The sequence below is a fragment of the Tauraco erythrolophus genome, chromosome 7 (genome assembly GCF_009769465.1).
Source record: "Tauraco erythrolophus isolate bTauEry1 chromosome 7, bTauEry1.pri, whole genome shotgun sequence".
Lineage (NCBI taxonomy): Eukaryota > Metazoa > Chordata > Aves > Musophagiformes > Musophagidae > Tauraco > Tauraco erythrolophus.
The window spans coordinates 27,459,869-27,483,042 of record NC_141471.1 but is presented as its reverse complement, the minus strand read 5'-3'; the positions used below and the strand labels follow the sequence as shown (position 1 = coordinate 27,483,042).

At 40.6% G+C, this 23,174-nt stretch overlaps 2 protein-coding genes across 3 annotated transcripts in view; one reads left to right on the top strand and one right to left on the bottom strand.

Moving 5' to 3' along the window:
* The first annotated feature begins 4,828 nt into the window (after positions 1-4,828).
* Positions 4,829-12,632, top strand: BET1 (Bet1 golgi vesicular membrane trafficking protein). Of its 2 annotated transcripts, none has more exons than XM_086614966.1 (4): positions 4,829-4,892; positions 8,021-8,118; positions 11,165-11,221; positions 11,770-12,632. In XM_086614966.1, exons 1-4 carry the CDS (start codon positions 4,874-4,876, stop codon positions 11,923-11,925), a joined length of 330 nt encoding a protein of 109 aa, XP_086471092.1. In that variant the 5' UTR covers positions 4,829-4,873; the 3' UTR covers positions 11,926-12,632. The 2 variants fall into 2 exon arrangements, with proteins under 2 accessions (XP_086471092.1, XP_086471090.1); XM_086614964.1 differs by having other exon boundaries at positions 8,021-8,136.
* A 2,771-nt stretch (positions 12,633-15,403) lies between these two features.
* LOC104384328 (putative acyl-CoA dehydrogenase 6) overlaps positions 15,404-23,174 on the bottom strand; it is a 90,825-nt gene continuing 83,054 nt past the window's right edge. Inside the window, exons 8-9 of the mRNA XM_086614963.1 lie at positions 22,869-23,019; positions 15,404-15,775 (exon numbers count right to left, since the gene is read on the bottom strand). Coding sequence (XP_086471089.1) covers positions 15,685-15,775; positions 22,869-23,019 — 242 coding nt within the window. The 3' untranslated portion in view covers positions 15,404-15,684. The remainder of the gene's footprint in view (positions 15,776-22,868; positions 23,020-23,174) is intronic.

Sequence of the window (23,174 nt, the reverse complement as noted above, 5' to 3'; positions counted from 1 at the left end):
CAGTTATTAATGCTCCGGCTGCTGCTCTGGCTCTGAATTCTTATCACTCATTCAGCTGATATTATTACCCAGTCAAAGCTGACATCAGAAATGGTACCTTAACATTAGAGAAAGAAATCATGACTGGAATTATTCATAGATCGCACAGCATACACTACTTGGAAGACAAAGAATCAGCGGAGCTGGGGGTTTTTCATCAAAATTTATAGCCTGATCCAAAGTCAACACAAAAATTCTCCATGACTTCGGTAAATTCTAGCCCTACATAATGAAATTTAGGAGGGAGACCAGCAGTTGTGTCCATAGCCTTCCCTCTCTGTTTTGGTGTAATTTAACAGCACTGGTTTGTCAGTACTTGCAGTGATTTACATATGTTCTCATCATTAAAAAACTTGAATAATGACTGCACATACCATTCTACTTGTGACTTGCATGATTAATTCTTTGCTTGACAGTCTCGGTGGCAATGAGCAGCAGCTGTGATCAGCCCCCTTCAACCATTTGAAGTCTTAAGGACGGTGTGGTTTTACACGGCATCTTCTGTTTTTCATGATGGCTGTATTTAGAGAACATAGCCAGGAAGACATGGCTGGTGATATCCTAAGTCCAGTGTCAGTTTTGTCAGCTTTCAGAATATAAGAGGAAATTTGACTGAGTGTGTTTTAATAGAAGCATTTTGAGGACTCTGATTTGCTAAATAGCATTAGAATAAACCAGGATATTAAGCGACAAGCATACTGAAGAAAGATGCTGACATGACGCCTTTTTGAAGACACCGAATCCTCATTAAAATATTCTGTGATCTAGCTCTGCTTCTATGTGGTTAATGTAATAGTTTTATTTAGAAATGTCTCATCAACTGTTACTTAATTGTGCAATGGATCGAGCTTTAACTAGCAAACATTTAGACATTTTTTTGATAATTGAAGCTTACTGCTTAACAAAAAAGTGATTGAAATTTTTGATATGAACATAATATCATGCAATATCAGCTTTTCAACTCTCTAATGATGCCTGTGACTTGTTAGGTTGTTTTGACAGCCTGTAATTGTTGAAAGTAGCAAGTTAATCATGATGACTGTGAAAACCTGTTTATCAAACATGTAAGAACACTGACATTCTGGTTACTTATTTAATAATTCAATTATTATAATGTCACTATTATTATCATGTTAATAAGATTCCTGTGCTTTCAGTTGTGTATTGGAAGTTTGATTATACATGATCTTTTGAAACAGTTTCCTTGTTTTTTTTTTTTTATTTTTTATTGCTTTTGTGATGGAGTCATGGAGTGATCTACTAATAAAATATACAGGCTGTTTGCTATGTAAAAGTATTCATTTAGTTTAACTGGAGACAGTAAAGAGAACCAAAAAACAGTAGCAGTGGCAGGACATGTGGGATAGCCCTTTTATAAAAGATGTCTTTTTTTTTAAAAAAAAAAAAAGAAGTAATTGTTCATTAATATTTTGGGGAAAGGAGACTACACATTGCCTAAGCAGAGTGTCTGACAACGACACACCAGTGCAGGCCACTATTAAAAGATTATAAAAACACAATCAGACAGATAAGCTTGTGGACCACATACATCTTTATTTTTTTTTTATGTGGTTTTTCTTCCTATATGTTGTCACTGATAAACAGAACGTTGATAAGTCACTCACTTAAAACCACTTGCTGACTATTCATTCAGGCTTCCTGGCAAGAAGAGCTGCAGATGCTAAGGAACAGCTGCAGCCACACCTGCGAACCACCCACAGCTGGTCTACAAAGCCAGGGAGTCTCAGGCACGGCCTCCGTGTGGGAGAGCTGCCAGGGAACGGGCCACAAAGCCAGCAGGAGTACAATTAATCACGTCAACATAAAAATTGTATTTATTTCACAGATTCATTCTGTGAAATGATTAACATGAATAAAAACAAACAATGGAAATATAACATAAACATAGTGAGTATTAATGATACTAAATCAATCTATATGTCCAGCCTGTGTTGTAATTTCATTATTGTAATTTCAGAAGAACTATAAAATTAACTTTTTTACGAGGTGCTTTCAGTGTATTAAAAAAATATAAATTCAATACGATAAGAAAGGATTTGAAACATTAATCATGTCAGTATCATTTCCATGCTTTGCTGTAAGAAACTGTGAAGAATGAAACGTGCTATTTACAAACTGCATATTGATGCAATGCTATTTCAAAACATCACAAGCAGATTATAGACCTAAACACTATGAGCTGTAAGCACCTTATATGTGGCTAATTGAGATCTTATTTTACAGAAAATTTAAGTAAAAATGAAAAATGAGCCCCTTAACAATGAATTATAACTACAGTCCTAGTGGACAGAGATACTTTTTTTACCTAGTTATGTAAAAATCCGTATTGTTAAAAAATGGAAGAAGAGTCATGGGAGGGAAAAAATGAGGGTGACAATATGCAAATACTGTAAAGTAAAATCTTTTCGTATAGTAAAGCCACCAAATGTAATCATTTTCTTGGATGGTCTATGAAGAAAAAAGTAAATAAAATTCTGCATAATAATGAGAGACTCAGCTGTTACTAAAAGACATTTTCCTACTGCCTCCTGGAGCTTCAATTTTACTGTCTGGTTATTTAGTTACTCTATAGACCGTCATCCTAATCCTCCTTCAACAATTGTGTTCGATGAGGATATTGACCCTAACAGAGCCCTCGTTCAAACCTGTAGCACTTGTGAAGGTTTTCCCAGAATCTGTTCATTTTCTGTAAATTTTACAACATCTAAATTTTGCTGGTTTAAGCACGTAATCCTTTAAGAGACCTTTCTTGTCCTGGCAAGGTAAGAAACAGGCTCATCTGTGAACTTCAGATGGTTTTAGTATGAACAGCATCTTTAATCTGGTGATAGTACTTTTTCCTTCTTGGAAACAACAGATGTGTTTCCCTGAACTGATGTAAATCAAGACTCGAATCATCAGTGATGGCAGCTTGCAAATTCCTGTAAGAATTGCTGAGTTCTAGACAAAATCCCCCAGAGATTAGCGTGCCAGTTCCGCGGTTCGCTGCTTCTCCCTGGTCTTCTCTTCTGTTTTACACACGCAACTAATGCTTAGTTGAAATGTTGGGTAAACTGTTTAAATTATCAAATATTAAATAAACTATAGGGCAAACTTCTACATTATACTAATTTTACTCTTTATAACGCTGTTTGAGATGTGGGCGTTCAGATGCGACTGAGAAGTAATTAAATGAACAGCAGCTTCTCAATGTCTGTCCTAAAGTTGGGCTGATACAAGACTAACATCTCACATCAACTTTGACAAGTGGAGAGAAAAGGAACGCTGCAATTATCTATGTTTTTATGCACTGCAAAAAGATACATGGGCTGTCTTACAGCAATTACATGGCGTGTCATCAGGAGGGCACAGGCCATCTTACTGACAAGCGTTACTTTATTCTTCCTTCCACAACTTTACCTGTCTAGATGAAGACTCCTCTTACGCTGCAAGCTCACTGAAACAGGAGCTTTGATCTGAGTTTATAGAGCTCCTACTATACAAGTGGGTCTTGGTCCAATACTTGGTGTCTTACGTCCTCCCAGAACACGAATACCAAATAAACCAATGATATGGTAGCTTGTTGTAATTGGAAAAGCCAAACTTTACTCCAGTGGATACTGCGCCTGAAATAGCAAACCCTGAATGGACTCCATGACGTTGTTTGTTTTATGCTGGAGTACTGAGAAATCATTCTGATATCGTCCTGGGAAAGAAATTAAATCCACTGGTATACAGAATGAGTCATATCTCTAATAAGATCAGGTAAACCTCACTTCTCATAAAGCATCGCAAGGGGTTAAAGGATGAAGAAGAAGTTACCGTTGCAAATGAAATTTAAATCGTTCAGAGAACTGAAAATTCAATAACAATGAAATCTGCAGGTTTCCTGTTCGAGGTGCTGTATGCTTCACTACCCTGCCTGTTACTTCTGAATAAATGGTGGTAAAAAAAAACCCAAAACAGTGGTAAAGCTCTACTCAGCACTGAATTTTTTTTTTTTTTTGACTACTTGTTACAAGACAACCACTGAGAATATCCCATTTCCAAACAACAAAACGAGACCGGACTGATGGCTTCCTGAAATGAAGCCAGAGACTTTTTTCTCCTTTCAGGATCAATTCTTAAAAAGTTTAACGCAAGCTGAAATAGGTGACGTATTGCGTAAATCCACAACTGGTTGTATTTAACAGAATTTGCTCTTGCCCCGCAGCCGCGGGGAGGTGGCTGGGCCGGGCGGCAGCCACTCTGCCAGCACAGCTCCAGCCGCTGGCCGGGCTCTCCCGTGACGCTCCGCTGCCGCCGCCGCCGCCGCCGCCGAAACCTCTGCCTCACGGCCCAGCGCCCCGGAACGCGCGCTTTTAGCGAACCACGCCATTGCCAGGCTCTGTTGGGCACACGGGCAGCGCGAGCCACCGGTCACGCCGTTCCCTGAGAAACGCTATGCCGCTTCACTGCCTCGGGGCGCTGCGGGAGGCCCCGCACACACCGCGCCCCTCGGGGCTAGCAGGGGCTGGAGCTCCGGACGAGACCACCTCTGCCAGAGAGCCCAGCCCGCTCGCCCGCCGCGCACAGACGCGGGGTTCCGCATGTCCCTTGGCGGCTCCATCGCCGCCTCCGGCGCGGAACTACAGCACCCGTCAGCCCCCGCGCGGCCGCCCCCGCCCGCCCGCCGCAGCCGGCGGTACCCAGCGGGCCGCGCGGCGCGGAGCGCTGTCGTGGCGCTCGGCGGGTGAATGAGCCGCGCAGCCGAGCGGCCCCGCTCCCCTCAGGCGTTGTGGGCGCAGGAGCCGCCCCCGACCTCCTCCTCCCTCGGCAGGCTCCGGGCACAGCGATGAGGCGCGCGGGGCTGGGTGAGCGCGGCGGTTCTCGGCGGCGGAGCCTGCAGCCCCCGCCCGGCCTGGTGGGCGGCGGTTGCGTGGCCCCCCGCCGCCTGGTGCTGGGGAGTTAAGCTCAGGGAAAGGGAGTAAAAAGCTCGGCGGGGCGGGCTGGGGCAGCCCGTGCGCTCGTGTGGGCCGCGCTGTGCCCGGGCCTGCGGGAGCCGCTGCTGGAGCCGGCTGGGCCCGGCCCGGCCCCGGGCAGGGCCTCCTGGGCGAGGGGGGAGACTGTCTCTGCGTGAGAGGTGCTGTGCTGATGGGTGTAGGCGTGCGGCAGAGCTCGGCAGCTTTGAGTGGGGAAAGCTGTTACCCGTGCGTCTGTCTCGTCTCTTACTAGCTCAGCTGGATTTGTGGAGCAGCAGTCGGGTTCGTATTTAGTTGTGTTCATGAACGGTTCTAATGCAGTGTTGGTTTGAGCCGTGTTTCCATGGATGGACAGATTTGTCACTCTTCAGTCAAGTCCTTTCGAAATTCTGAGGTGTTTTGTTGTTTTTTTTTAAACTTTAGTACTTGTGTATGTTTTCCTGCTATGTTTGAGGGGAAAAAACCCCAACTATTGTCAATTTATTACAGATATAATCACGTGCAAATGCAGAAATCTCTGCAGAGTTCCTGCTGACTGGAGCAGCTTAGGCCTCGTTTTTCAACCAGCAGTCGCGTTGATGACTATAAAGAAACTTTGAACTGCCATGTCATGTTCTAGAGCCATGTAGGTGCTGTGACCTCACTGTAAAGCTTAGATAATGTTTACGCCTCAGAAGTTTATGACTGAGTTCTGATACTTCTTCCTAGAAAGTGAATATTTAGGGGGTGATAAATGCCATATGGCTAAACCAGGTGTGTGTGTGTAACACCACCATAGATTTACTTCTACACTTTTGAGTTGTGTTGCGTATTTTCACAAGATAAAGCAAGTCTTGGATACACTTCTTACTAGATCAAGAGAGGTGTTGGGATGTTAATTAGAAAAAGCTAGGCATTTGATAATGCTTAGGTCTTCAGTCCTTTTCTTCATCAGACTAACAGCTCACTCTTGGGTATGAACTGAGAGGGGTTAGACTGAAGGCCATCCAGCTCAGTATGCTGTTTCTGAAAAAGTAGTGATGGATGTTTATGGAACGAACGCAGGGGAAAGAGCATGCCTTCTTTTAGCATGTCTCTGGCAAACAGTGCCTTAAGGAACATCCAGAAATACTTATTAAAAAATCTGCTGGAATGTCAAGTAGAAGGCTTAAATGTCTGTAATCAGCTGCAGTAAAATTTGCTGCTTTGCCTTGACGTTTCAACTGCCAGTCCAGAATTACTTTTATTTAGTAGGCTGGAAACAGAAGCTGGCACCATGCTTCCGCTGTTGTCACCAGCCACCTGGTACCTCTTTTTTTAGCCTGCAATTATGTTATGGTCATGCCCATGTTACATGTCAATAAGCAGTGCTGCCAGACAGCCCATAAAACTGCCATGCTGAAGTTTCTGTCCTTCCTGTAAACAGTGGTAGCCAGGCTTCTTCATTGTGCTTTCTATTACATATACAGAAGTAGCTGTGCCTCTTCAAAAGCTTTGGGGCAGTTGTTCGTGTTTGCTATGTCACAATCTGTGTAAGAATCATAGTTATGGTCTTTTGGCCTGAAGCTACATGGTATAGTAACTTACAAACATTCAAAATTGTGCATCATTTGGTAGGAAGTACTGTAGTTAGACGCGTTTGTAAAACACGACACAGTGAGAACAACCCTGACTCTCCAAATGATGTCATTTTAGTTAACTTTCTGTATTTGGCATTGGTACTTTTGATTTAGGTGGGGGAAGAATGCCTCTTGACTCTCACTGTGATGAAACGGAAACATACGTTTCACCCAGTCTTGTTGAGTATGTCATTAGCCTACCTAAAACGATTTACAAGTACAAACTAAAAAATTGTCGTTACTTAAAGAACAGCTTTATGGGTTAATATAAAATGACATCTATTGTCTAAGTAGCATTGTAATTCTCTCTTTTAAAATCTTGATACTATGTATGCCAAGCACACAGTGAAAGTGTTTGAGAGGGAGCTATATCTGTCAATGTGGTTGGTGTCTCTCTCCTCTCCCTTTTTCCCCAAAAAGAAAAAAGGCACTCAAAAACCTTTAAAGTGCATTGAAGAGGAATTAACCAAAGGCATTTAGACAATTTAATGTGGCATTCTGAGTAGGCATATTAATATTGATTAATGTTTTAACCGGATTGTTAGATGAATTAATCTAGTAGGATCTTTATCATAAAGCTTATAATAGTTCTTTCCTGTTTGCCTTTCTCAGTCTTGGTCTCTCTTCTTTGGTTTCAAATCTTAAATTTGAGGTCTAAGACTGATTTTAGTCTAGACTGGCACAGCTTTAATTCTCCTGTGCCCATGCTGCTGTCCAGCTGCTGTCTGTAGGTCTTAATAGAGGTTGGAGGAAGTGAATGTGTGTAGCTGAGGAGCGTTCATTCCTTTCTGCCCCTATTACTCTGCTGAGTCAGTTGTCTGGATAAGAGTCCTGAAGCTCCATGACTCAAAAAGCAAAGGTGGGAGTGGGGATCGAACTGCAGAATGGTGACAGAAATGGTTCTGCTCAGAGGCCTGGCTTCTTCTCATCTTGGAAGTCTTGTTTGTAGAGAAACATGTAAGGATCAGAGTATGCTCTTTCCTTTAAATGCATGTGATCTCTCCTTTCCTTTAAATCTGTGATCAAGTGATATTTGTCTTTATTCGAGAATTATTTCAGCTTTCCTGTTTTCAGTTAGGTTTACCACTCTATGTTGTGGCCTCAATGCTTCCTTCATACCTCCATATAATGCCTAGATTGATTTCCATACAAGTCATCTGAAAACACTATCTGGGGAAAAATTTGATAGTTTTAAATTACAACCTTTCCTCAGTTTTCTTTCTTTGATTTGCATATTGAAAGATAACTTACACGTTTGAAAAAGGCTGAATCTCTGAATCAGGAACATGTGGTGCCTCTTCCTGATTGCCAAGGGTGACATTAAGGAAATGCATTTTTAAATGGAAAGAGTGCTTTTCCATATGTGAAGAGCACTTGCTCCAATGGTGTTTTCTGTCTGTAACTACTGACTTGTGTTTACAGGTGATGGAGCACCTGCTGGTAACTATGGCTATACCAATAGTGGATACAGTGTTTATGAAGAAGAAAACGAAAGGTTAACAGAAAGTCTGCGTACAAAAGTCAGTGCCATTAAATCAGTAAGTATTTCATTATAGTGGTATCGTCACATTTATTGAATTAAATTATACAGACCAGTGAAGCAGTAGACTTAGTTTAAAACATAAATTTAATACTGTGGTTGACCCTGGCTGGATGCTGGGTGCCCACCAAAGCCACTCTGTTGCTCCCAAAAAATATGACAAAAAGCTCATGGGTCGAGATAAGGACAGGGAGATCACTCACTAGTTACCATCATGGGCAAAACAGACCCAAATCAGGGAAGTTAATTTAATTTATTGCCATTTAAATCAGAGCAGGGTAATGAGAAATGAAACCAAATCTTAAAATACCTTTCCTCCACCCCTCCCTTCTTCCCGATCTCAAATTTGCTCCCAAATTCTCTTCCTCCTCCTCCTCCTCCTGAGTGGTGCAGGGGGATGGGGAATGGGGACTGCGGTGAGTTCATCAGATATTGTCTCTTCCTCTCTTTCTTCCTCACACTCCTCCCCTGCTCCAGCATGGGGTCCCTTACACGGGAGACAGTCCTCCATGAACTTCTCCAACGTGAGTCCATCCCACAGGCTACAGTTCTTCACTAACTGCTCCAGCATGAGTCCTTTCCACGAGGTGCAGTCCTTCAGGAGTAGACTGCTCCAGTGTGGGTCCCCCACAGGGTCACAAGTCCTGCCAGCAAACCTGCTCCAGTGTGGGCTCCTCTCTCCGTGGTTCCACAGGTCCTGCCAGGAGCCTGCTTAAGCACAGGCATCCCATGGGGTCCCAGCCTCCTTTGGGTGCATCCACCTGCTCTGGCATAGGATCCTCCAGGGGCTGCTGGTGGATCTCTGCTCCACTGTGGACCTCCCTGGGCTGCAGGGGTCAGCCTGCCTCACCGTGGTCTTTGCCACGGGCTGCAGGGGAATCTCTGATCCAGCACCTGGAGCACCTCTTCCCCGTCTTTCTTTACTGATTTTGGTGTCTGCACAGTTGGTTCTCTCACACATTCTCACTCCTCCCTCCTGCTGCTGTTGTGCAGCAGTTCTTTCCTTTTCTTAAATATGTTATTCCAGAGGTGCTGCCACTGTCACTGATGGGCTCAGCCTTGGCCAGCAGTGGGTCCATCTTGGAGCCAGCTGGCAGTGGCTCTGTTGGACACAGGGGAAGCTTCTAGCAGCTTCTCACAGAAGTCACCCATGTAGCCCCCCTGCTACCAAAACCTTGCCATGTAAACCCAATACAAATAGAAAAAAGAATTATTGTCAGCCAAAGTGCACAATGATTTGTATAACTGATTCTTCCTTTAATTAAGTTTTAAAGCTGGAGGTATCCTTTTTTGCTGATCTCAAGGACAGCTGTGATGTTACTTAGGACTTACTGTCCTACAGAATGAATTACTGTCCCTGCAGAAACTAGAAACTTTGAGTTTAGATCAGTAAACTGTCTCTATTTCATATAAGAAAATGGTTGACTTCTTTTTGATGTTATCAGAGTGGCTCATCAGTTTCTGCTGTATCTGCTGATAAATCTGGAATGTGAAAACAGCTCCTAGAAATAGTGTGCCAATATCCTCTGAAAGAGAAGTTTGTTGTTTTAATGATGCTGATTCCTTCCAGAGATTGAGGGCTTCTTTCAAGCAAGTCTAACTGGAAGACAGCTCTGTGATTAAAATTGTGTGGGTTTTTTTACCTTAACGACATGAGATTTTGTAAAATACATTCTTGGCAATAGGTGCTCCAAGCCAGTGAGTTCTTAGGCCTAAACTCATTCAAAGTCCTGTTGCTAATACTGCTGCTTAAAAGTAATTTGTTTAGTCTGAAATAGAAACTGAAACCTTAGGTTTAGAATAAGAGGTAAAAAGAAAAGCTTTGACCTTTGTTACAGAATTTCACTTCTCTTCTCCTTCTCTGGTGTGTTACATTTCAGAATCAGTGTATGTTGCCAGTGCAGTTGATAGTGTTCTGTGGCGTAGCACGAGTGCTCTTTCTGGGGTTGCACCTTTTAGTGCAACATAATAATCTTGGAATGTGGATAACTTCCTAGAAGCCTCATGTAAAGTCAGTTTCACTCTCGATTTGATTACAGATTGCAGTGAAATGCAGCAGTAAGAAATCACGGGATTGAGGTTATGCCAGAAGAAACATTTGGGTTTTGGCTATTTCAAAGCACGGGGACCTGGAGCACATTTCCACCCCTTCAAGGAGTTTAGATGAAGTTCAAGGCCAGCGTGCTGATAAGAACTGTCACTGAGGAAGAGCTGCTAAGAAGCCTCAGTGTGTTTTCTCCCTATTTCACTTGAGAGCTGCTTTTAAGCCAAGGCCTTTGCTACACGGCAGATATGTTGCAGCTCTGTCTGTGCCTGGTCTCGTACCTCCCTGATGATTCCCACCCTAACCCGACTTGACTTTCTGGCGTGACCTTGGACCTGTCTTATAGCTGTGGATGTGCTGGGTGATCACCAGGCTGCTGCCGACCTGGTTGCTATCTCTGGACTGTCTCACTTGCATACGCAGCTTGCCTCCTTGTCCTGCTGGGCCCTTGCTCTTTCGTGACACCAAGCAGAGAAGGAATAGGCAACTTCACAAAAGAAAATACCATTTAGAGCATAGCAGCAACGTGTCAAAAGAGATGTCTTAGCAGGTTACAGGTGTCAACTCCAGCAACGCTGAGTCAAAAAGAGTGCTCATGATCCTCTGTGCTGCGTGCCAGTAGTTTTAACAGTTGTTCCAGCAAATGGAAAATTGCTACTTACACTTGATTAGATCTTGAATTTTTCAAAGTCCATGCAATAATTTTAATGAGGAATTCTCTGTTGAAGGAGAAAAGGGGAAGAGGAGCATTGAGTACCTTCTGTGGCTCTCTAGACTCATCTAGTCAAATGACAAATATTTACTTTCCTAAGGGTTATTGACAGAATACTGTGCATGTTATTTTGTTTTTTTGAAAACACCAGGTTCTGTTTTCACGTTTTACCTGGAGAAATGCTAGTCATGTCACGTATTTTAAACCGGTTTCTCTAATCCGTGTATAACTGATTACTTGTGTTTAATACTTTTTTTTTTTTTTAAATAGCTTTCCATTGAAATAGGAACAGAAGTTAAAAACCAAAATAAAATGTTATCCGAAATGGTACGTATCTAGTCACTAACTTTAAATATGGTGTAGGATTAAGAAGTTAGTAATGTAAAGCATTCCTTCTTTTAGTATGAACATTTGTATTAAAATGTTGACAGCTTATTGTTGACTGTAAAATGTGACTAATTCAGCAGCAATATTTCTGTTCTAAAAGATAGATGTGCAAATGCATTACTTCCAAGGCACAACCAAGGGTTTATACTTCAGATATGACTATTTGTTTTCAATTAGCAAAAAGTATTATTAAAAAGGCAGTTCTATATTTAATTGTATTTAAAAATAGAAGAGGAAAGCAAAAAATAAAGAAGTCAGAAATGCCTTTTTTGCTTTTGTTTTGCTTTGGCTTTAGGAAAAAAAAAATCTCTGGATAAATGGGCAAAAGTTTTTCCTGGTTAATTTTCACAAACTGCCTCTGAAATAGTTTTGGAAAATTTGAAAAAAAAAAAAAAAGGGAAAAACTACACTTAGCAAGCTTTAGGGGTAATCTTTTTTTCTGAGAGTAACATGTTTTTTGTTGGGTTTTTTGTTTGTTTTAAATGTAGGATAATGATTTTGACTCTACGAGTGGACTTCTAGGTGCAACTATGGGCAGACTGAGAACGCTCTCCCGAGGAAGCCAGACAAAGCTGTTATGCTACATGATGCTCTTTGCATTGTTTGTTTTTTTTGTAATATACTGGATCATTAAACTGAGGTGATGCATGTTACCTTTGGTTTAAATTGTGTAATTTCAACTATAAAGCAGTCTTAATTAATGAAGACATTGATCTAAAGTGACATATTCTGTTGCTACAACACAGCGAAGTTGTCATAAATTGCATTAACTATTAATGCAATGTTATGTATAGTTTTCTTAATGTATCAGAATCTTTCCCATCATCCCCTGTTTTGGGGGCATTATCTGTAAATATGCAGAAACTGTGAGCATATTGGGTTGCTTTTTTAGTGGAAAATAGTTTTCAGACTTGATTTTAAAAAATACAGAAAACAACAGTTGTTTGGATATGAAGTAATTGCAGAATTACAAGACTTTTTCTTTCATTCTGCTTTTCATTCTGGGCCATGCTCTAAATTAGAGCTCCAGTTTGAGGCGTATAGTAATTTCTAGGTTGCAAAAGCATGAAGAATACTTCAGTCTTTCTAAACTGTTTTTATCTGTGGGTTTTTAAAAGGCTGGCCTGAAGCTAACAAATGTAATAGTGGTACCGCTAAAAACTATTTTTGAGGGTAGGTCTGATAGTGTACATGTTTAAGTAGCTTAAACTGTGTGTTTTGGGGAGAAGTTACTTAAAATTGGATTGTTTTTTTTACATTTAAATGTGACAAACCGTGCTTACACATCTGTTGTTTTCAGCAAATGCCTTTGGTCATTGGGATCAACCAATATGGACACGGTAGAAATGTTTTCTTTTATTTAAAGTATCTAAACCATAATGATTCCATTGAATCACTAGAACTTCTACTATTAGTATGCTTACTTTCCAGTCTGTGATGGTCCCTGAATCTATACTGCATGATGTCTGAAATACGAGATCAGATATTTTGAATTTTATATTAAAGTATAACACGATGCACCTGTTGGAGGTGCTGTCATATTAAGGTTTTTTATTTTGAAGACACAACTTTGGCTCACCAGATAGTTTCTAATGGTCGAAGCTATTACATTGCTGAGTTTAACATTCAAAAATTAAGTTTCCTAGATAATGAAATTGTATCTACAGTTTTTGAAAAGCTTTTCTAGAAATACTGTATAACATGTTGCCATTAATAACAAATTACAAACTGGCAAATAAAGTGTCCTGTAGTATTCTTAGCTAGTGTTGTTTATATACATTCTTTTCTCCTGTAGAATACCAATGTATTTTTTGGAAATGGCATTGCATTTAAGGGGCTATACTTGTACGGAGCGCGCTCTTAAAATGAGAAAGGGAGGTGTTTGCTACATGTAGATCACCTATTTAATACAAAAGACACAGAACGTGTAAAAGTAATTAAAGCTCAAATATTTCTAGCCGATTTAATCTTTCATTGTTAAAAGGTCTACAGTGCTTCTGCAAATAACAGAACATCTAAGTGCTAGCACCAGGATAATGCATCATCTTTATATGAGAATTGCTAGGCTTGTTAAACAAGTGTAGCGTTCCCAAAGCTAGTCAATAGGATATAGTTTGCCATCCAAAATTGATGCACTTGTGTAATTTTAATGAGACAGTGGAGTGCAAGGTACCTAACAAGTGAGATGATAATTACTGACATATCTGTTGGACAACCGTACTCCCCTGATAGTTGATCATCTTCTGGAAATATATTTCTGGCTCTTAAAGATGGTGTCTGAACAATCTCTAGACATTTATTATTATTTTTCTTTAGCAACTGATCTACCATACCAATAAATGGAGAAAGTTTTTAACTGCCTGATACAAAGCAGAAAAATGGGTGGGTACAGCTAGTTGTACGGCTGATGCAGTTCCTGGCTTTGTTCTGAAGAATACGCTAGGATGTCTCGAGTCCTGACAGAGCACATATTGGTAAAAATCTTTTACCAGTCCTTCAGATCATATATAAAACCAACAGGATTTTAATTTTAAATGTCAATTGAGATTAAAAGGTAATTAATTCAGAGTAGGAACTAGGTCATCTTCTTTTTCCCCCACCTTCCTCATTCTTCAATGGTGCAGAAGAGCAAGGGGAAATGAATTGGGGAGGGGGGGAATCTTAAGCCTGTGTCTTCCTTTCTGTTTTTCATCATTTAAGGAGGGTTGTCATTATTTTGTTGTTGTTGTCTAGATAGGGTAGGAAATGGAGAGAAAGCTCAGGGACAAGGAATAGATGAAGCCTCCAAACTTTCTGCATCTGTATGTTTATTAGAGAACACACAAGGGCTTTTTTAATTCAGTGCTAAAACAAAGCTCCATTACGCTCTTTTAACATGTTCTGAACTGAAAGGTAACAAAGTTACATAGTCAAAACTGACATATTTCTGTATGTTTTTATGTTATTTTACAGGATGTAGCATGCTTCCCTTTCCTCAATTCCAGTAAAAGGTTAATTTTCAGTTTAAAATCTGAACTGGAATCCTACAACTTCGCTTTGAATGGTTAAGGCAACTTTATGTAAACGTGAAACTGCTTTGAGAATATTTCACTCAGGGAAGAGGAGTGGCAATTTGAGGAAACCATGCATTGCAGCCGTAGAATTTTCCTCAGCATCTGAGCTTGCCTTACTGTTCATTTTCTGGTACAAAAATATTACTCTGACAGAACTTAAAATTCAAAAATAGCTAGCAAGATTTCCAGATACTGTAGTATGACCTTGTAGAATAAAATACGCTCTACAGTAGATAAAATCCAAAAGTACAATTACTGTTACTAGTATTTTTCTAAAGTTGCAGTTAATAGCTACATAAGAATACTGCAGTTTCGAATATGGTTTTGAAATCTTTTGTACAGATTTTTTACACAATATTTATATATTGCATTTCTTAGTTTAATGTAACTTAGAGTCTACCTAGCAACCATACAGATTATTTTCAGGTGGAAGGAAATACAGTCTTTTAACTATCAAACTGTTGACTGTACAGTATCATAGAGATGCCTTAGAAAATGCTTAATCAACACATCCATTTGATTACATGACAATTCCATGGAGGCTGTCTCACCTGGCTTAAAAGCCTGATTTAGGAACAGTTTAAGTAATTACACACAGTTTTCATATTAATATGTTTATTTTTAATATTTTCCTTTAATAATTGCACACAAAACATGAAACCGCACTGCTGAATTTCAGGACTCCAAAAGCTTCAGATACAATTATACGGTTGTTTGTAGAATTCTACAACTAGAAATCAAGCCCCACTCCCACCACCAAACATCCATGACAGAGCAGTACAAGTTCCTGTGAACTTGGCAAAGACAACAGAACTCATTTCGATGTTTACTTGCTAAAAGTGAAAGACAGGGAAGATGCTTGTAATTGAGAGCAAAATTGTTACAGTATTTGAATATAGCAGGGAATAATTTGCACCTTAATTATTGCTCTTAAAAGCAAAGTTACACTGAAATTAGATTAAGCTACTAGTGAAATCAGAGCTGTGTCCGTTTCTTTGGTGGCAGCTTAGATGCTCTAAAATGTAGATAATACGTTGATTAAAAACAACAGTTGTTCTGAGTGCTGAGAGTGGATCACTAGACCCCCCACAAAGTAGTAACTCACTGAAAAAAATGGAAGAAAATCCTTCAGGAGGGCTCATGCCTTCTGACTGCTTCTTATCAACAAAAACGTGATACTGGAGAACATGTGGAATGATAATGGTCAAAGACCCTGACAAGTATTTTGTTGGCAAAGTTGCTGTTATGTCTTCTACGTATTTTACACCCTTGAAACATGCACTGGCTGTTACCTTCGGTGTGAGGTACAAGCCATGCTCTTGCTCGGTTTTCAAGAAGAGCTGAGATGCGTCACTTGCTTGGAAGTGTTTCCATGTATTTGCATATGATGGAAAGCATGGTTTCATCTGTACCACCTCCTATCGACATTAATCTCAAGTCTCTGCAGAAATATAAAGAGTAGATTTAAACATTTGCATGCCATACTGATGGAACACATACAGAACTGTACATACCCATTTATTCTACGCTCAGATTGCCTACACGTCACATACTAATGCCAGCTGTCTGCAGAACACTTAATCCACTGCTTCCTGCAACATCCCCGATGTTCCTTTGCCAAAGCTGTAGGTGCCTAAGCCTGCAGCTGAATTTTAGGAGGGGAGGGAGCTTTTGGAGGGCCAGCAGCAAAAAGCGTTGCAGCATGTAACTTTGCTTAACTGTGTGGTAAAAAGTGGAGTAGTCAATTGGTACATGAGGAATAGAAAACTGTACAGAGAAGGTACAATTTTCATTCAAGTTTTTTAACCAACAAGCATCCTGGTCTCCCTAATGGCTCTGTGAGATCTGGCATAATTCATATTAATATTATACAGTAATTTAGTATTACATAGTATTACAGTATAGTATTCTATAGCATATAAAGCTTCTCTGCTTTAAAAATCAATGGCTGCTCCAAGCTTATTTACTTTTGATTTGGTATTTCTAATTGCACTCATTTAAAAACTGCCGTTAACATCGGAGTCATCCCTAACAGCACCGCCTAAGATCCCTGTGCTAGCCACACTGCAAACTACTGCAACCTTAAGCAATTTTCTTTACAAATTTCTTTTCTCCTTTGAGGAGGAGAAAAAAAACCAACACAAAACCAACATACTGAGACCGTTCTGCCAAACTACCTCTGCTTAATTCAATAACCTGAAGATTCCCCACCTTCCTATGGGCCTTGTTGAAGACAGCGGAGCTGGAACAACGGTAGGTTATTTGTTCTTCGTGCTGCGGTGCTGTCTGCTTTTTCCAGCTACACAAAGCCCCTGCCAATGCTTAGTGTCTTGCATCTTCGCAGCACTGTAGCAACAGTAAGTAATTAATCCTCAGAACTCTGTGATGCCAATAAAAATCCTCCATTTTCAGCAGGAATCCTGGACACGTGGCTTGTTTATATGAAGTTATAAATAGGCAGTGGTAAGATCTGGCTTTGGTGGTGTGTGACAAACATGTCAGGTTATCACATATAAATATATGTTTAAAAAAACCCCACCTTTCACATATGTTTTTGTGCGTGTGTGTGTCGTTACAAAACTGCTGGTGATTATACTTTTGTCTCTATGGGTGAGAGAAGGAATATTTCCTACAGAATCTACAGGCCAATGACTATTGCTGATGTCTTCCCTAGGGAGACAGGACAGGTTTCACCTAGTCTAAAAGGATGGAGATGACAAAGGACTCGAATGATTTCAATCTAGCAGCCCTCTTCTGGGAAAGAGACTTGTTTTCAGCATAAGAAAACAAAACCACAGGACTAATGATCCTCCCAGGAACTCTGCGGGGAAGCTGGGGAAGATGACATAGTAAAGTAAGGTTGTGTATCAGCTGTTTATTTTAAATTTATTGCTTGATAGTTTATAGTATATAATGCATTATTAATACAGCACATAAAGATTTTAATATATATGAATATAGCTTTTTATTGCTTTAGGTAGGCTACCCCAGGAATGCTTTTGATCTGGCACAGCAACACTTTGCTTTCTGATTTCTCTATCGCCATGTCACTGCCCCCATGACAGAGCAGCATGTCCTGCACTACCTGCAGCCCTGCTGAGGCGGGCACTGACCTGTGATGGCTTCACCTTGAACAAGGACCGTGAGGAACCAACCTGCAACACACCATACAGTTACGAAAAGGTGTCATTTTGAGGGACCGAACCTCTAGCTGCTTGTTGAATGCTGTTTTCCTTAGAGAGTAGGAGTTTGCCTGAGGAAGGAGGTAAATCCTGACCATTGTGTTTTGCCCTCCTAAAACACTCCCTGCAAAGAGTTTCCTCTCATTCAGGAAATCCCATGCACCTGAAACATCCACTGTAGATGATAAGACCTACTCTACTCAACCAAATCAAGAGCTGTAAATGTTAAAAAGCAATCCACTTTTTGACAGATTAAAAAATAATAATAAATAATTTCTTCAACACTGAGTTAAAAAACTGCATTTATGAGGGAGGGTGATGAGCCCTTCCCACCCACCAAACTCAATCCAGTTTATCAATAGTTTCTAGTTAGGCAGCAAAAGGAACAAAAAGGACCCTGCACGTCGTCAAATCAAGTTTCCCACCTCCATAGGTGCCATGTCGTATAATCTCCTTCAGAAATGTATCAAGCACTGCTTTAAGGAGGAAAAAACAAGCTCCCTTTAATATCAGACTATCCTAATTTGAAGGCTGTCACATAACGAAGCTGTTCTAATGATTAGCAACCCTCTAATTCAAGTCTGAATGTGTTCCTGAGTAGTACAATCCAGTGTAGTCCTTCAGTTTAACGTTCCTCTTTTGGCTGGTGTTGCCCCTCTGCACCCAGAGCACCATTCAGCCCTCGTTTGGCATAAGCCAAGCTGTGTCCTTCACCCTGCCTGTAAACCTTTTGGTCCTGGTTATCCTGAAAATCAGGTACACTCTGAGCTCTCCCTTGTGAGTGACTTCCCTAGCCATGACGTCAGGACAGGTGCCTACCTCACGGTGCGTGGAAAGCCTTTGACCTCAGAATGTGCTACACAGGCACTGAGGCCGCAGCTAATGGCACACTAAACGCGTATCTAGCCTCGAGCTAATAAAACGTGACAGTGTTTGCAGTTGTGCATCCCACTACCATTCACGTCCTGCAGCCGAGAAGCTGTGCCCGCTCAGGGAGCTGCTCCACGCTACATCTTCCTCTTAAAAGCCATATGGCATTGGGATCTTAAAAGCCCTTTCTGTTCACAGACATCCTGAGAGGAGCCTGCTGGACTATCTATCTTCAATGCAGATGTCTTCACACAACTTTAAAGCCTTGAGAAAACAAACTAAGTCCTTTTTCTTTCCCTTTTCTGGCAGTGATCAGTGCCAGTCAGACGTGGGGAAGAAAGTGAGTTTTGGTGTCTCCAGCTCTGTTTTTGCCTAGCAGCCTGGCTTCATGGCAGCGGTCCCTCAGAGATACTGCTCCCTGCTTCCCTGGTTAGGAGGCCATTGGTAAATCCTTGACAAGGTTTGCGTGGCTCAGAGTATCATTGCTTCCCAGAAGGCCATTTACACGCTGCTTCCTTTCAGCACAAATTAAATTTGACTGCAAAATGTTTACCCTTTTTTCTCAAAATTACTAAAGTTGTATTACTGGCAAGATTTTTCTCCACAAAATATCTTGATGTACTCTCAAGTTTAATATTTAGTGACTTCTTCCATCTTCAGACTCTGCTAGATTGCTTATAGGCTGTCCAAATTAAGCAACATCTAAAGGTGACTTTGATCCAGAGGGAGAAGTTTTGAAGTGATACAACCCAGCGTGGCACAGCCCTGCCACCAGCAGCAACGCCTGCTGGTTCCCATGGCCCTGCCTGTTTCCCTTAAGGGGCATTTTGAAGGGACAGCTGAGCAGCAGTGGGCATCACCTTGTCCTGCTCTGAAGCGTAGCTCCGCTTTAAAGTCATCGCTGTACAGTTGTTGACTTTGATTTGCCATATTATGGCTAGATGTCGTGCTTCATCTCCTAAATTCCCTCTCAAGGCACTCATAAAAGCCAACCAAAGTGGTAAACAGGCATCCATCTCAGAACCTCTGCAGAAAAAGGTGGAAACTATGGATTTGTTTTCACAAATCGCTGAGGAATCATGACTAAGTCTTGTCCCAACAGTTAGCTGCTGACTTCAAAGCAAATTGTTTTTTGTCAGCAGAAACGGATGGGTTTCATTTAATTTTGGACAACCATAAATTGTGATAATGACAAAGACTGGTTAAAGAAACTCAGTTGTCTAGGCTCATTCTAGTTTATACATGCTTGGTAAAGAATGAAAGGGTCTAAAAAATGAAATAAAGAATGAAACTGAATAAAATATTTCAACTGAATTTTTAAAATATGTGAGAAATATAAAAAATAATTTACAAGGAAATGCATTACTTATTCAAAAAAAAATCCACTTAAAACTATATAGAAATTTGAGTTTTAACTAGCCTTAATTACAAATAAAGCTTCATATTGCAGTATCCAGGTGACAGCTGAGGGGAAAAATATGTTTTCTTCTGCAGCTATGTACATTTGCAATGCTATTTACACTATTTCACGAGTAGTCAAACAATATTTTTCACTGTTGTTTTCTCAAGTCTTTAACAACGCAGCAAATAAAGAAGTCAGCATTCTCCCCATCACGCCCCACAAGAGTAAAACTTGTAAGAACTGACAGCAGTTAGACACAGTGTTTAGTACTTAGAAACAATCTCAATTAAAAAAACCCCAATCTATAACAATTGAAGTGTAGGTAATCACCATCAAAACATATAGATCAGTACCTGAAATTTTTTTAAAAGTCACATTATGAAGTCTGAAAAATCTCAATATACTTGCTACAAAAAGTTTTCCTCCCTCTCTCACAAACTGGGGTTTTCATATAGATTGTGGGTTTGTTCAATAATTGATTTTTCCAAAGTCCTGATGTGTCTGAGCATTTCATACAGGGAAAAGAAAAATAAACAAACACACCACCAGTCTGGCGCTCTTCTCCTCCAGAATCCTGCTAGTAGGATAAAGTCTGGAAAGTCCACTCTTACTGTTTTTTATAATGGCTTGTGTTTTTCTATTAAAACTTCTGATATTTGGACTCAAAACTTTTTTTCCAAATCCACTCTCCTTCTCAGAGTCCCTCCAACTGAAAATCATAGAATCATAGAATGGTTAGGGTTGGAAGGGACCTTAAAGATCATCTAGTTCCAACCCCCCTGCCATGGGCAGGGAAACCCTCCACTACACCAGGTTGCCCAAAGCCTCATCCAACCTGGCCTTGAACACTGCCAGGGATGGGGCATCTACAACTTCTCTGGGCAACCTGTTCCAGTGCCTCACCACCCTCAGAGTGAAAAAAATGATACCTTTACGTATATAAAATCAGGCCAGTATAGGCACCTACATGGTGAAACAGCTATCTTTATGCCTTCTAGGGAATACTACACTTTAGAAAAATCACTTGTTCTACAAAGTTTAAAAGACTAATGATTGAAACAATAGACATGAATAAAGTCATTTGGCAGACAGTTTTGTGCCGGGTCTGTTTACTGTCTTCCCACCAATACCAATAACTAAAATTCAAAGACTTCATGCACTAACCATGCATTATGCTGCGTGCCCTTTGAGGAGTAACAGCCTGACGTGTGTCAAAGACTAACATTTCCTTGGAAACTTGGTAAGGATTATGCTACAAAAATCTCCGTGCATTATGACTGGATGTCACGCTGTGCAGTTATGCTGCTTGCTACTTGACAAACATCCCAGTGACGTGAAAGGTTACTCAGACTGCTGTATGAAAAAGAACGGCTTTAGGAAAGTCGCTGCTTTGCTTATCGTTACAGATTAACTGGGTTCTGACTTGAACCTGTAATTGTTTATTTAGGTAATACTCTGCTTCTCCCTTCCTGGAGCTTATGGTTACTCAATGATGGAATTTTACTGATTCACTGAAAATTTTAGAGTATAGATATCATACTACCTTTAGCCTCATTTATAACAGCGTTTGGTTTAGAGGCAGGAAGATAGGTTTCTTTAGCCAGCTGACACAGTTTATACCCATCGGAAATACTCTGGATTTCTTCTCGAAGAAAAATGTGACCGTTCTGATGTACTTAGAAACCACTCTGGAATTCACCCAGAAAAGCCTGTATTGCAGTTAGCAATAATATACTGGGGTAGGAAATCTAAATACAAATCAAAGCTAAATGAAAGCTCGTACACATTAATCCGTACACATTATTACAGTGACAGTGCTTCAAGACAAGGATTCACTTTATTCAGACTTACGACTGCAGTAGCTTTAACATCTGCACCAGAGACCAGTAGCTGCTAATAATGAGGCTGTGAAAAAAGTAACTACGAAAACCCATGATACAGACAGCTGGCTTAAAACCACCACCATACAGCAGTCTGTACCTTCACCAGAAAATTTCAGGAATCCACAAGTCAAAAAAGGTTGAGGATCTCTCTGACCTACTGCAATGGCATTCTTGTTCATAAAATGCTATTAAAAATAGAAAAAGTAACTCAACCTAGTAAAAAGAATCAAGCCTTTTACGGATTTTTTTTTTTTAAAGTGTTCTGCTCTCACATTGCACACATACATTTACCAAAGCTTTCAACTGAACCACTGATTAATTTTTCTAACCTTTGATTAGGCATCCTATGCATAAGGGATGAACTGAAATCTGTTACTGCAAGAAAATGCAAGTTCCATTTTGGTCCTTCTACAGAATGTAAGACACTGGGGACAGAATTTTCCTGACACCTGCGAAGAAAACTGTTTGCTTAGAGAATTTTGCTCTAAGTAGATATATGGTAAAAGTTGAAGGGACTTTATTGATTTGCAAAAAGGCCTCTGTACCATTTTAATGATCTAACAACTTGCTGGAAGCAGCTACATCTCTCCTATGTCTCACAGAGTTATCTGGTGTGTGTGTATATATATAAAATCAGGTGGAGACTGCTATCAGAAAAGACAGGAGCCTAATGCTGAACTCTAGTTTCACACATATATTTTGGGAAAAAGAGAAAGCTGATTTTCATTGATTTTGGAAGAAAGTCTCTGTTTTGTTTTAATTCTGTTCCTGTAATCAGGATTACAAGCAAAAGAGCAAAAAGGAAAAAAAAAAACCCACTTGTCGGTAGGCTTCCCCTTTTTTACCTCATCCTGGCAGGCACCAGAGGACCATCAGGGAAAACATGGAGTTTAATTCTTTCGCCTGACATTCAAGCTAATCTGTGGGTAGTTCAAATTACACAGTTTTAATACAAGGTCAAGATTTGGCAAAGGAATAGCGAGGCTATGTCCTGACATTCACACATGTCACCCCAAAGTCAACGTGGATCCCCCTGCATCCACAACACACACATCAGTGCTATGCCATCAGTGGAACAATAGCATTCACACCAGCTAGAGGCTGGTGCCCTTTTCAAGTGGGTGATCTTCTAGCAGGACCTTTAAGAGGCCAAATGTCAGTAAAGCCATTCACTGTTTTCAGCACTCACTTGCTCACCTGTAAAATCTGCTCACCAGAACCTCGCTGGTGAATCCCATTCCTCCCCAAAACTGGAGACAGCTATCAGTCACTTCACGGGCCAGACGACCTGCCTTTAGCTTAGCCATGGAGGCAAATTTTGTCACATCCTTGCCTTCCACATAGAGAGCTAAAAAAAAAAAAAAGAAAGAAAAAAGCACAGTTATACGCACAGAGTCACTGATGCCAGCCTGCCTTTTTGGCAACCACCTCCCCACGCTCCTTTAGCCTCACAACGTTCTTCGCATGAAGAGAAGCCCATGTGGAAAGGCAGCTGTAGGAGCT

Bases quoted from the DNA above. Each gene is read 5' to 3' on its own strand.
- BET1 (XM_086614964.1), top strand. The intron at 8,137-11,164 runs GTAAGTATTTCA...TTTTTTAAATAG, and splicing joins AAGTCAGTGCCATTAAATCA to CTTTCCATTGAAATAGGAAC. The intron at 11,222-11,769 runs GTACGTATCTAG...TTTTAAATGTAG, and splicing joins ATAAAATGTTATCCGAAATG to GATAATGATTTTGACTCTAC.